Genomic DNA, 13,629 nt, shown 5'->3' on the forward strand with positions numbered 1-13,629 from the left:
TCTATATCAATTGTCACAGTTTTTACACTCCAGTGGATTTTCTTCAGAGCAAGAGGAAACAGATTATTTTTTTTAATACAGTAAATAAGGTTCTAACAATGAATAAAATCTATCAATTCCCAATATAGTATTTAAAATACTTGCCACTAGCCAAACTACGTATTGTGATGCCTTTGATTACTGCTGGTATCTGGCCACTTCGAGAAAATGCAGCTACCTCAGTTTAGTTCTTTAGAAGAGGAAATAGCAAAGAACAGAGAACACCAAACTGAAACGCAAGGGTTATGGCCTAGGGAGAACACACTTACTTCTACTGTAATCTGTAGGAAACCTGGACGGTTGTTCCAGTTCTTGCAAAGAATGCTGTTGGTCTCTTAATGGTCACAGCTGATCACTGAGATTAAAAAAGTTGATAAACCTTCACTCATTGGCTGTAATACACCAGTTCAAGCCTCTTCTTGTTCCGATCTTCTATGCGAGAGTTGATGTGAAAGGTGGAGCTTCTACTTCCTGGCATACCCTCTGTCACACAGAACTCAAGTCAAGGCTGTGCGCTGTTGCTGGGCTACCCACAGCAACACGGACTTCTCTCAAGCTTTGATAAGGTTCAGTCTCACATAGCTACTGAACAAGGTCTAAAACCGAGATACCATGAAGATGTCATAGGTCATATATAGCAAGTTCAAGGGTATCTGTAGGGGAAAAAAATCAATTGTGGACTTCTTGGAAGCTATTAGAGAAGAAGAAGCCTTATCTGTGTGCCAAGAGTTTTGTCTTTCTAGTTTGAAGAGAAGTTCCACAAAATAACAAATGTAGGGAGATGCCTATGCCAGCTAGAAATGTAGTCACATACAACTAGGGGAGTAAAACTTCACTTGGTAAATCACCTCCACATACAAAGACATGAGATGACCACCACATAACTGAAAGCTGGACTCAGTTATTGGTAAATAAAGAGAACTCCAGCAGGGGCTCACCAACAAAAACCCCAGACACAGGGGAATCCTGTGACCACAGCTACAATGAGCAGCTGTGCATAGACTACTCATCCCCGATATGCCTCTAAGTTGCACAAATTATTTTTTCATTTTCAGCTCTACTGAAATTCATTAAGTCACTCGTCTCTCAGAAACGTGATGCTTCAGCACACTTAAGACTCCAGGCTTCGTTCCAACTTCAAAAAAAAAAAGATAACAAGGAAGAGCTGACAATTTTTCTCCTGTATCAGGGCTTAAAGATGATTTATTTTTAATTCTGAGCAAGAAGCAAGCACCTGCTCTATGGCACTGAACCTCCCTTACTCTTCTTTTTCTACTTCTTGTTCCATAAAAGCTGGAATTACAGGAGCTTCTCTCCCACCAAGCTGCACAAACCTTCCTCCAAAGACAGCTGTCAATAAGAAGGAGCTCCTAGTCATAAGTAACATCGCCACCTCTTTCCACAGTGTCCCTACTGTGCTTTCTTCTTCTAGCCCTAGACCTCTACCAGCTATTTACAGAGAGGGCAGCCAACTTTTCAACAGAATAAGGAGGGATATGCTGAGGACCCACTACTGGGTCTTGCTGCGTGATGTCAACAGACAGATCAGTCTGTTCCACCTCCCAGTCTCTTCCCAGTGTTTATTTCCTTGCTGCCCCATGACTGCCTGGTTTCACTTGTCCTGTAAGTCACTCCACAGGTGTCTAGTCCTGAGCAACAAAAGCAGAGTGGGGAGAAAGCGGAAATAAGGGCAGTGGGATGGATGAAAGGGAGAGAATCCAGACAGAGGGAGAAAGGCCCCAGAGAAAAAACAAACAGAGGGTGGAGGAAGCAACAGAGGGGGTAGAAAAAACAATCAGGAGGATGGTGAGAGGTAAGAACAACAGACAGCAAGGGGGAAAGGAAGATGGAAGAGAAACTGCAACAGCAGGCAGGCAAGAATGACGCAAAGGGGAGGGGCCAGAGTGGTTCAGGATGACCAAGGGCAGACAGTGATGTAGAAAAAGAAAGAAAATGAGAACTTGGAGACTGGCATAAACAAAGTCCATCTTGTAAGAAACAGTTATCTTCAGTAGTCAAGGGGAGCTTCTATTTCCTATCTCATCTGAATAAACTGATGCAGAAGAGTTCTTTTTCCTGAGTAAACAAGGAACAAAGAAGTAAATAAACATTGAGGGAACTGTGCTCTCTTTTCTTCCCTTGGAAGACCTCCTCTCTGCTTCAGGGAGTAGAACTGTTCTTTGCACTGGGATCTAAACATTCAGTGAATACAGCTCCTTTCCATGCATCTCTCTTCCCTCTCACACTGAGATCCAGCTGAATATCTTGCTTTATTTTTGGAACACATGTGTCTTTGAGAAGGGCCTATTTCTTTTCGGTCTAAATGTGAGGCATTGGTTCCTGTATGGCAATAATAACACATTGCAGAACCTAGCTATAGGTCCTTTTGTACTCTGTTATACCTTTCCCAAATGAACTCTTAGAAGTTACCACTGCCATTATTACCAGCAACTTACAAGTACCACAACAGCTCTCGCAATATCAAAATGAAGTTTCTGGCTTCAAAACAAAACAAACCCCACAAAACACCAAAAATCATAAAACATGATGGCTGCCCATGTCTGGTCACACATTGCCACCTACTGGCTCCCACCCCTACACCCTCAGCAGTGCTGAGGTGGATCAAGGAACAGGCTGTGAAGCAGAGGGGAAGAGCAGCAGGAGGGCACAGATTGGTATTTGAACCCAACATGCATATTACAGGTGTAAGCAGTAAATTTATTATAACTTAGCATTACCTACACACAAGCAAACACATCCACCAGCCTGGATTTTATGGCTCTAAAGCAGCAATCAGTTCTCACCAGCCTCCTTCTCTGTGTCTCTCTACATCCCTGAACAAGTGAAGGACAATTTCAGGTCACCCCTGTGCCACACCAGGACAGCAAGCCCTGGGACAGGGGAGGTACCACGGCAGTGTGCCCCCTGTCACCCATCATGCCCAGGCCCATAAGACAGGCACCTGCTGCAGCAAGACAAGAGCGAGGGAAATTCAGCAAACGGAGCCCACATACCTTGGGAGCTGTGCCCATGGGACTGCACAAACCAGGGGAATACGGAGAGGCTGGCGGTGGGGGGTAACTCGCTCACCTATTGTGCTCTTACAGGCTTCCTGCTAACCTCATCTAAGAGGCTGCACTTCATATCTGTCACAGACGAGACATCGAAACACAAGTGCATTGCTTATGTCCCCTTGTGGCAAGAGGCCAACCCTGCAGAAAAACGGCAGCTCTACATGAACCAACCCCTAGTGCATTGAAATCCACTTCAAGTATTTCTAATGCGAAGTTTGACATAAGAGGTCTCACTAGGTCACAGTATCTGCTTCACTATTCACATGATTACACCACTCACAAGCTGTACCAGTGAGTGTGAAAGCCAGTAATGAAAAAAAAAAGGGCCACCAGAAAACCACAGAAATCATACTTTTACGTTTACATACTCAACATTTACAAGTGCACCCTTTACACTTGCATCCATCCTGTCACACAGCTGGCAAACCCAAGCACTGCATCAGCAGTTTTGATAACCACACGTAAAACCTGGCCTTAGGAGGAAAGGACAGAAGCATGGTGAAAACTCAGTACCACTGAAATCAGGTCAGGCTTGCTGTTGATCCAACAGGATAAGGATACTTTCATTATGTTAATTTAAATAGCAGAGAGAAATAGAAAGTTTCAAACTGGTCCAGACTACAGCTAGTCTCTTGTCTTGCCTCAAATGTTTCCAGAACAGCTTTTACACAGTAAGAGAGAGAGAACTATAAAGGACATAATTCCCAAGTGATTCCTGAGTGTCCAAGAACAGTTATCACAGCTTCCCAGCTCGTGACCAGCCAGGCAGACCACTAACAGTCATGCCAACTGCACCATGTGCCAGAGCACTCAAAAAAGACCCAGGGATGTTCTGGTAAGGTTTCTCACAGCATGTTAAAGCATAGGGAGGAAGCTTGGGAAGGAAGGTTTCACATCAAGTCATTTAGAAAGAATTAGCTGGAACACAGGTATCCAAAAACAGTCCTTCCACTCACTAAGACAGCATACACTTTCTATTACTCTTCTGACCTTCCCAGAAAGAGAAACAAACATATTTGCCCTCACTGACGCAGAGATTTTCAAAGCCAATAGTGACCAAAAGCAATGTAAGACTTCTTAGTATTTCTCCATTTTCCAGATTTGCTTATTTAGGCTCCAGAGTTATCCGAATCCTTATGAATCTGTTGTTAGAAAAACAATACACTACCACAGCCGAGCCAAAACCACCTTAGTCTTTCAGCCTACACATTACAAATACTTAATTAGCCCAAGCAGCTAGCATCAATAATGTGCCACCGATAATTACACAGGGCATATGTAAGCAGGAAACATCCATTTAAAGTAATGAGCATGCCTTCTCCTAGGCCTTCCTCCTCTCTAGGGATTAGCAAGGCAACCTCTAGGGATTAGCAAGGCAACAAATACAGGTATCTGAAAACCAACCAGCTGGAAGCAGCTTGAAAGGACAGCATGGTTCTTCTCCACCTTTGTTTCCATATCCCACGCTGTCTTTGCAATCCAGGGGAACTTCATGTGCCACCAGCTCTGCAGTCCACCATGGGAAGGCTCAAATTTCCATCACCTCAATTATCCATTGGATAACTTCAGGGATGCGAGAATAGATTCACACTCCAGAAAGGAAAGCATTTCTGGGGAAAACCGCAACCCCAGGTGAGGAAGGGATTGTGCAGACAACACAAAACAGGACAGCAGCAAGAGCTACTAGGTTAACACTGACATCAGCTCCTCTGGCCCAGGTCCCAGCAGCTTGTTCACCATGCAGTGCAGCTCAGCCCTACAGAGCTTTACACATTTACTTGCAGTTTTGCTTTTGAGCAAAGAAATTTTGATTAAAAAAAGAAGTTACTGTAGTACAGGAATGAACTCTAGTAAACCACATAACCATTTCAGCAGGAAGATCATCCAAAAAAACCACAAGCAAAGAGTGCATGAATTCCTGTCATACCGGACAAACCTGGAGTTGTTTTCCTCAAGCTGGCAGGATTCCAACCAGTTAGAAACTTACGGAAAAGAGGAGAAGAAAATCCAGTTCTTGTGCTCCCCTCTACGAAAACATGCAGAGCTGTATTTAAATCATAAAACAATAAGGAATATGCAGTTAATATGAGGTTACATAATACTAGGAATAAAGGAAGGGTACCTCAATAGGTACAAGTATTGAAATAATCCTATCAGAAAAGCTCTCTTGTGACGTGAGAAGTAGGCTGTTTCCGGAACTGAAGGGCTGACAGGAATTGCAACCATAAAGAGATGCAATAATTAGCAGGGTTGCACAACTCTGGCTTTTCCAGAAGGCAGCAAAGTGCTTTTGTCTGAGCCCATACACCCAGCCCTGCCTGCTGCGGGAAAGGCATTATTCTAAGGAAAAAACTTGGAAGAATCTGTTTTCCTTCTCTGCTTTTCAGCGTGACTTCTTGCAAAACACAGTCTAACCTCCTTTTTATTTTTTCTGATGTGAGGGGAAAGAGCACACGCAGCAGACATATTAGCCTGTGTACAGATACAAATGTATTCTGAAGATCTACAAAGGAACTTATCAACCCACAAGTAATTTACCTGTTTGTTGAATAAATAAAAGGAAACCACAAATGAAAATAAGTTTATATGAACAAACAGAGTATCTCACTGCCCGTGCCAAAGCAATTAAACCTACAGGACTCAGGGAGGCACAGCAGCTCGTTACTCACGAGGCTATACAAACCCAGGTAAGGGAGAACACCGAGCAGGGTTCAGGCCAAGGTGGAACAGGTTTTTTCTGCACCCTGCCTCTTGCCCTGTGCTTGGGAGGAACCTTGGTTAATAAGAAAAATTATGCAGCTGGATGAGAGAGAATTACTCCTTTTTTTCCGGCCAGATGGCAGGGCTGCCTCAGGGTTTCTAGCAAATAGAAAGTTTTCAGCCCAGTTTAGATCACCAGCCAAAGAAAGATTAGTTTTTTCCCCAAAGGCAGCACAACGAAGCTGAACTACCGCTGCTTAAAGCGAATAACCCAGCATTTTTAACTACTCGATTTAAGAACATCGTCAGTCACCTGCTACGCTGCTTATATTTCACTCTTCAAAGCGTTAAGCTGCGGGTGCGGGGCTGAAACAGGAATGATTTCAGTGAACTACTGACCCTGCAGTCTGGATCCGTCCCTGACAGGGCTATGATCGCTGGTTTGGGTACGGCACTTACATGCACGACGCTTGAGATGCCCACATAAAATCCCTGACAGAGCTGCACCTACTTTTTTTTTTTTTTAATTTCTTCCCGGTTTACTCACTACAATAAAAGGAGAGCTGGTACACCGTGCAGAAAAACACCTCAAGTTCACCCTTCGGCCGCCCGGCAGCCCCCGCCTCCCCTCAGCGCCAGCCCCCGCCCCGCCCGCCGGGCCTTTCCCGCCCGCCGCCGCGCTGAGGTACCGGACGGTGAGGAGGCGCATACCGGGCGGTGAGGCGGCCGCCCCCGCGGACCCCCGGCAGGCGCCGAGGTCCGCGCCCCGCAGGACGGACGGCAGCCAGAGGCGCCCCCGCCCGCCTGCTGACAGGTGAGGGGGAGGCCGGGCCGAGGGCCGCCGCCGCGGGTACGGGCACAGGGCGGACCGGGCTTTCTTCGCTAGGCGGCGGCTGAGGCGGCGAGGGCTTTCGGGAGCTCCCGCCCCCGACCCTGCTGCGGCCGGCGGCGCAGAGCCCCGCCGGCCAGTCCGGGTGTCCACGGGTGGGCAACAGTTAGAACCGCGGCGTCATGTCTGTTGGGAAGGAGCTGTAAGCCCAGCGAGGCCACCGCTGACCATGGCCCCAAGCGCCGCATCTGTGTGTGTGTTAAACCCCCCCGGGTGGTGACGCCGCCCCCTCCCCGGGCAGCCTGTGCCCGTGCCGGGCCACCCTTTCCCTGAAGACATTTTTCCCGATATCCAGCCTAAACCTGCCCTGGCGCAGCCTGGGGCCGTTCCCTCTTGTCCTGTCGCTTGTTCCCTGGGAGCAGAGACCGACCCCCCCTCACAGCCCCTGTCAGGCAGCTGTGGGGAGCGGTCAGGCCCCCCCAGCCCCTCTCCAGGCTGACCCCCCCCAGCCGCCCATCAGCCTTGTGCCCCAGACCCTAAATACGCCCCGTTAGAATATTCTCACGTGATGCCAGCAAAGATGATGTTTTTAAGCAAAGCAGAGGTTGCACTCCCAGGCCCAGAGCTGTCAGGACGCGCCTGGGACACGCTGCCTCGGGATGCACGCAGGGGTCTGCCAGCCTCCTGCATGATCGCTGGCTTAGGGCGAAAGATATGCTAGTGACCATAGCATGGCAATCTGGGGAGACAAAAAGGACAATTGTCCTTGTGTAATGTGCCTGAAAATTATTTTACACATGGCTACATTTATTAATTAGAGAAGGGGAAAAACAGCCGCTGGTTGCTTCAGCAGCACCCACTGAACCTGGACTGTATTCTGCACTGCCTCTGCCTCAAAGTTCATGGTCATTTTTAGAATGTAAGTTAAGTTAAAAAAACAGATGTTATTCTTTTTCCCAATACACAGGTTGAACACTTGCATTTTGATCTGCAAAAGCAAATTGGCAGAGAGCTCTGAGCAATACACTGTAGGTTGAGTTAAGCTCTTGTTAAACACTCAACTAGAAAGTGTTTCTTCTGGTGTGTCCTTTGTTCTTGTTTCTTGTTCTTAATGCTCTGTGTCATTCTCCTGTCTCTAAAAATGGGGATAATGATGCACACAATGTCGGGAGAAGGGAAAGAGGCAAGATCACAATTTGTTTGCAAATTAACGAACAGCCAATAGCAGTGCAGTGGGCTACCTTACAGTTGCAGAATTCTGGACTTAACTGCAGGAAGTTTCCTTCTGCAGTTGGAGTTCTCTGAAATTTTTCTCCTGTCCAATATAATCTAGTAAACAGAAACTCTTTCAGTATTTATGTGGAATTATGTTCAGTCTAACCTTGATAATCCTTTAATGCAGGACTCAGCTACTAAGTTGGGCCTGCCTGAGGTGGCACACAAGCAGATCATGAATAGACAGCAGGGTCTGTGAGAGCTGCTGAAATCCAGGTTCCATGGGCACTGCTTAAGTAATTAGTGGCCGTTCTTCCCCTTCCCTAATTAATACACGTAGCCATTTGTAAAATTCATGAACATGTGACTAAAACCATTTTATCATTGATCTGATACATCTGTATACGCTGCAGCTTTCTCAAAATATATTTCTTTCTATTCCTGTGTTTTGCCCCGTCCTGATACACTTCAGAAAGCAATTTAAGGGAAGATACTAATGGAAGCAGAACATGCTTTTAAGTTGGTACCAAATTCAGCCCAAGTCTTGAGGCCGAAAACTCTCTCTGTAGGCAGATCTGCAAACTAAGTGAAATGACTTGGTTTTCCCCTTAAACTAAAGATGACCCTGTGTAACATCTCACATCCTCTTACTAGTGCAAAAGAGCAACAGGCAGAACTAAGCACAGGAAGAGACATCCACATTCCTGTTCACAGAGCTGCTTCCAGCTCTCCAGAGCTGAGGCATACTAGGAGGAGGTGGGATGGATGCCAATGCCACCGCAGCTTGTCGTACAGATAGCAAAGGAATAGCCTGCCATCAGAGCGTCTCTCTGTACTTCTGTCAAAAGCACAGATGATATTTTCTAGTTTGTTTTAAAGCAAGCTCTTTGATTTCTCGAAGCATCTAAGCTTAGCACTGTTACAGCCTACTCCAGTAAGCAAGCTGAGTTTGCTAAACTACTGCGTCAGAACTGGTGCTGTTATTACGTTGAAAGTATAAGGAAACAATTGTGAGGTTTCACCCAGAGAGTGATGCACCGATATACAACCATTCACTGTGCTTGGAGTTTATGCACAGTGGTATAATTTAGTCTTAAAAAAACACCACGAGTCAGAAAACTGCAGTGATGATTCAACTACCCATAAAAAAAATTAAATTGTAAGCTGCTTTTCAGTGTCATTCACTGAACAGAGCTGGTGAGAAAGCTCACGATTGGCATGTGGCATGTGACATGTTGGAAATTTAACTACAATCTAGGAGAAACATGACAAACATCTGCACTGTATGATCCCCGTTAAATGGCTGCTCACATGTTTCTCTGTTGAGTAATGGAGAACTCATTCTCTGGTTCCTATTTTAAGTACCCAACCTTTTCTTTCTTTAGACTAAGTTTCAATGCAGGAAAATACTGGCCTTGCTTGTATAGAGGACGAGATCAGAGTGTTTCCTAAGGTGTCTCATAGGTTTTATGTGGATGCATTGCAGTCACTCAGACTGTGGAATAGAATTTAAGTTCATAAGCAAGCATCTCTGTGCTGCATGTGAGAAGCTTAAACCACCAAAACCCAAAATGCAACAAAAGTTATTTTTAGTGCCTAGTTAAGTATTTCTGCAGCAGATAGCTGGGATGTTCCAATAGGCAGTGGGGAAATACTTAGAGCTGGTGACAAATCCTTCTGCAAGGCATCACTGATATTCCAGCTTTTGCATTCCTTTTACGTACTGTCACATCAGTCATTTCTAAAAAACTGTATTTTGTTTCATACAAGAGGCAAATTCTGACTAAAGAGCCAAAAGAGTGCTTGATACACATTTGAACCATTACTGCCTACAGTCATTTATCTGATAGCTTCTAGTCAAAGGACTACACTGTAAAACAGAACATGCAGGTCTAGATAATACTAGTTAATGCTCCATTTTAAGTCCATAAAGTAAATCTTACTGTCACTGTGAAGTAACATATTTCTTCCAAAGATAAGTCTTAACTGAAAGATTCTCACGAAGAGCTAGCTGGCAGCAATTTACAGTCAAGGGTGTTTTCGAGAGTTCTGAAGTGCTAACACAGCCATTGCAACAGATGCGAGATTGACTGACAGCAAGAGTTCAGCACAGAGCAATGTGTCACTTAGCTGTGGTCACCAAAGGAATCTCTGGTGAAGTGGTGGAAAATGATGGTTGTCTTGGACTAAGTAGCTTTGACTCCCGGTTCTTCATTCCAGTGATTTCATTACATTTACTGTCAACCATTTTGCTATAAATTACATATGGTCACTATACAATAGTATATGAGGTAACTGAATGCTACACTGATCCAGGTTTTTTGGTACTACAGTGATTTCATGCTAGTATTTGACTTTTTTTCTTGTAGTTCCAAGGACGCCTTTCATCATGAGCTCTTTTGAAGAAGCTGAAACTGAAGAAACAGTAACGTGTCTCCACATGACCTTTTACCATCCTTGCCAAGACAACAAGATGATGTTTCGTTGCTTGAATTTCCGTAAACGAGAACAGGTCAGGGCAGATGAAATGGCCAAGTTTGGCCGTGATTCTAGCATCTGCCGTTATAATTTAATAGATACTCGCGTTTCTCGGATTCAGTTTTCACTGCAGTTTTACAGAAAACTGAACAGCTCAGAACTTTGTTTTGAGATAAAGAACATGAGCAAGAAAACAAAACTGATTGTGGACCAAACAGAACTGGGTTACTTGAACAAAATCGACCTGCCATGCAAGTGCATCATATGTTTTGGGGACTACCAGATTTTAGCAGAGATTCAAGAAGGGGAGTCCGTGGATTATTTTGAGACTCACTTACACATGGCTGAAGTGCCAATCTTACAAGAAAGATGTGTGCCATCCCTGCAACCTGTACAGGAGAATGGCATTTCTTCTTCGTTTCCTTCCCAAGGCAAAAGCCCCATAGAGATTGATGAAAATGAGTCATGCTAGTGGGGAGGAGGAGGAGGAGGCCGGATCCGATTTTGATAATTTGAAACCTGCACAACTTCCAAAATTGAAGGCTGTCATCTCAGTCCACTGTTCTTGATGGTTCTCACTGCTGCACATCAGTCTTCTTGTTGTTGTTTTCAGAATAGGCACACCAGAACATACTTTATTCAACAGTAACAGATTCCTGCCACCATCTTCACCAGGACACATGTGCTCCGATTGCCACTGTTTGCCACAAACATGTAGGAGACAGAGGGTCACACAAATCCATTGCAGCAGATTCAAGAACTCTGAGCACATGCCTTGAAGGTATATTCAACAGGCATTAACATGGAGCACACAGAACAGTGTTTGAGCCCCTGCTCTGACTAGCTAAGTAAGGATGTAAAGTCTCACCGCATGTGTTATACTTTGTGCTTTGCTTTTGATGTGAAATTGCAAAATGTTTTCAAGCCTAGGTTATAACTTCCCAGATTTTGCAGCTTAGAAATACTTAGCATAGTCCTTTAAAGTTAATTTTTAACTTTGCAGTGAGATTTTTCTTCTATTTTTAAAACAATTTTTTTCAATTAACTCCTTTTGCTTGTGAATGTAAATAAATATGGAGTATCAGTGATCACTGTATGTAAAAATCCAGATAAATTTTGTAATAAAAGCATTTGGTTACCTCATAAGGATTTGCTGTCTTCTACAACTGCAGTCTAAAAGCACTTAATGGTGAATAAAATTATTTCCAGGACAATCCAGATAAGCCCAGAATACTGCCAGTGAAAATTTCTTTCTAAAAGCAGTATTGCTCCAAGATAAGAGTTGGCTAAAATACTTTCAGCAACTTTTCTACCTCTACCCCCCATCCCAAGTTCTCTTATAGTTTTGTTTGCATTCAAGTATTTCTCAGATTGTTTCAATTAAGTTTTTCTTTGCTAGGGGCTCATTTTTCATTGATACTTCACAAAAACCCAAGTATTTTAGTTTGCTTGAAAGACACACTGGAAAGAATCAGAACAGAGCATACCTAAGTTACCCATCTTACCATCCTTAAACATTAAGGATGCATTTCAGCATTAATCATTACAAGAAAACCAGAATTGTAACTGAGGGGAGAACAGCGGAATTACACAACGTAACCTGAGATTAAGGCAAACAATCACAAGCAAGGGAAAATTACAGAGAGGCCAAGAAAATCAGACACAGGCTTATATAGAATTTTATTCGTTTATTCATCTCATCCTTGCCAAAAATACTTTGTTCCCATGTTTTCTACTCTTTGAGCTAGGCGCTGGTACTTTTACAGTCTTTGGCCTAGACATACAGTTCAGTCACCATCTTGGCACAAGTGCCTCTGGCACACACCCAGCACCTCAGCTTAACAAAACCAACCTGAACAGGTATCACTGCGTCATTGGACACAGGGCTACTGGTTGCAGCTTTCCAATAGTTGTTGGCTGCTCAGCTTTTATAGGCTCTTGACCCAAGTCTTCCTACTCTTTAATTAGACAGCGTGGCCATGCCTGCAAATACAAGCTGTCTTGAATAAGAGAGCAAGATGCCAATATAACCTGAAACAAGCTCTTACATATAAAAGCTTTTACGTGCAATCAGTCTCTCATATAAAATGCATGGGATTTCTTACATTCGCCAATTTGGCTTTTGTGTGAGGGAGGAGGGAGCATTAGTTTTGCATTCCCAGTAAACAGTTCTCTTCCTGCCGATTACATACAAGTTCTTGTTTTGTACTGCTTCGGGCTTAAAAACCAGGTTACTATTACTACCACTAAGAAATATCGTTGTTACCCAATTTCTATTCACTGGCTCCATCATGTAGGGCATTAACCTATGGCACTGATCCTATTAATTGCTTACACTTCCTGGGATATTTTCTAAAGAAAAAGTGACAACCCCCGTCTCAGATTTTCAAGCGCAATATATAAACGGAAGCACCTACAAACAACACTTACCAGAGAAAAGTCTTCAGTCTGGTCTGCAGAGCCGAGTGCTGTATCTCAGCAGATTTTTTATTCATTCTGTACAGCAGGGCCCTACAAATATCCACAGATCCAGAGCACAGCATTCCTTGGGCACATCTCCAGGAACCAGGAGAAAATCTTGGGAATGTAAAAAACCCCAGCAATTTAATCACTTCCAAACACTAATCATTTCTCCAACTGTATTTACCTGGGGTAAGAATCAACCCCAAAACACATTAAAAAATTAATCCCCTCCTAGGAGGATCCTATTGCTGTGTTGACTTGACTAGCAGAAATTAGCTCGACTGAAGATATTCTTTCAGTACAGGCATACTAGAGCATACTTTGTTCACCAGAAACAGATTCTGCTTCCACCTCCACCCACCCTGAGGCTGCCGTTAGTATATACTGCTAACTTAATTGTGAGAAATACTACACACACAAAGGCAGCTAACATTTTTTGTAAGCTTTTGCTTGGCTTAGCTGTCCTAGTACTCTCAACAGTGAAATACTAGAAGACAATGCTGAAACACCAATTTCATACTTAACCAAGTAACTGACCAGATTGCCCAAATAGTCACATCAAATGATCTCTATTCGACAGTGGCTCAACTTTAGCATAGAAACACGTATAACTGGTAGGTTAACAACTTAGTACAACACTTCCCTGGAATATAAAAATAATAGTTTCTTGTTACAAACACTGTATTTCCTATATACAGGCACAATCAGCTAGGCACTAGCTCAGACTGAGAGCAGTTTCCATCTTCACATTACGCAAGGAAGATTATCTTACCTTTAAGTAAGAGGGTACAGCTACTCATTACTGATGGAAGAAGGGCTCCATGCTCCAAG

General features: G+C 43.9%; 2 protein-coding genes across 2 annotated transcripts in view; one reads left to right on the forward strand and one right to left on the reverse strand.

Moving 5' to 3' along the window:
- ALPK1 (alpha kinase 1) overlaps positions 1-5,437 on the reverse strand; it is a 48,577-nt gene extending 43,140 nt beyond the window's left edge. The window contains exon 1 of the mRNA XM_005435211.3: positions 5,101-5,437. The gene's annotated coding sequence lies outside the window, so the exon portion shown is untranslated. The remainder of the gene's footprint in view (positions 1-5,100) is intronic.
- Positions 5,438-6,453: 1,016 nt separating this feature from the next.
- TIFA (TRAF interacting protein with forkhead associated domain) lies at positions 6,454-11,481 on the forward strand. The gene is made up of 2 exons (XM_055701380.1): positions 6,454-6,627; positions 10,227-11,481. Exon 2 carries the CDS (start codon positions 10,247-10,249, stop codon positions 10,805-10,807), a length of 561 nt encoding a protein of 186 aa, XP_055557355.1. The 5' UTR covers positions 6,454-6,627; positions 10,227-10,246; the 3' UTR covers positions 10,808-11,481.
- Positions 11,482-13,629: the final 2,148 nt, after the last annotated feature.

Source organism: Falco cherrug, chromosome 1 (genome assembly GCF_023634085.1).
Source record: "Falco cherrug isolate bFalChe1 chromosome 1, bFalChe1.pri, whole genome shotgun sequence".
In the NCBI taxonomy this organism is placed as follows: domain Eukaryota; kingdom Metazoa; phylum Chordata; class Aves; order Falconiformes; family Falconidae; genus Falco; species Falco cherrug.

Bases quoted from the DNA above. Each gene is read 5' to 3' on its own strand.
- TIFA (XM_055701380.1), top strand. From the start codon at position 10,247: ATGAGCTCTTTTGAAGAAGCTGAAACTGAAGAAACAGTAACGTGTCTC.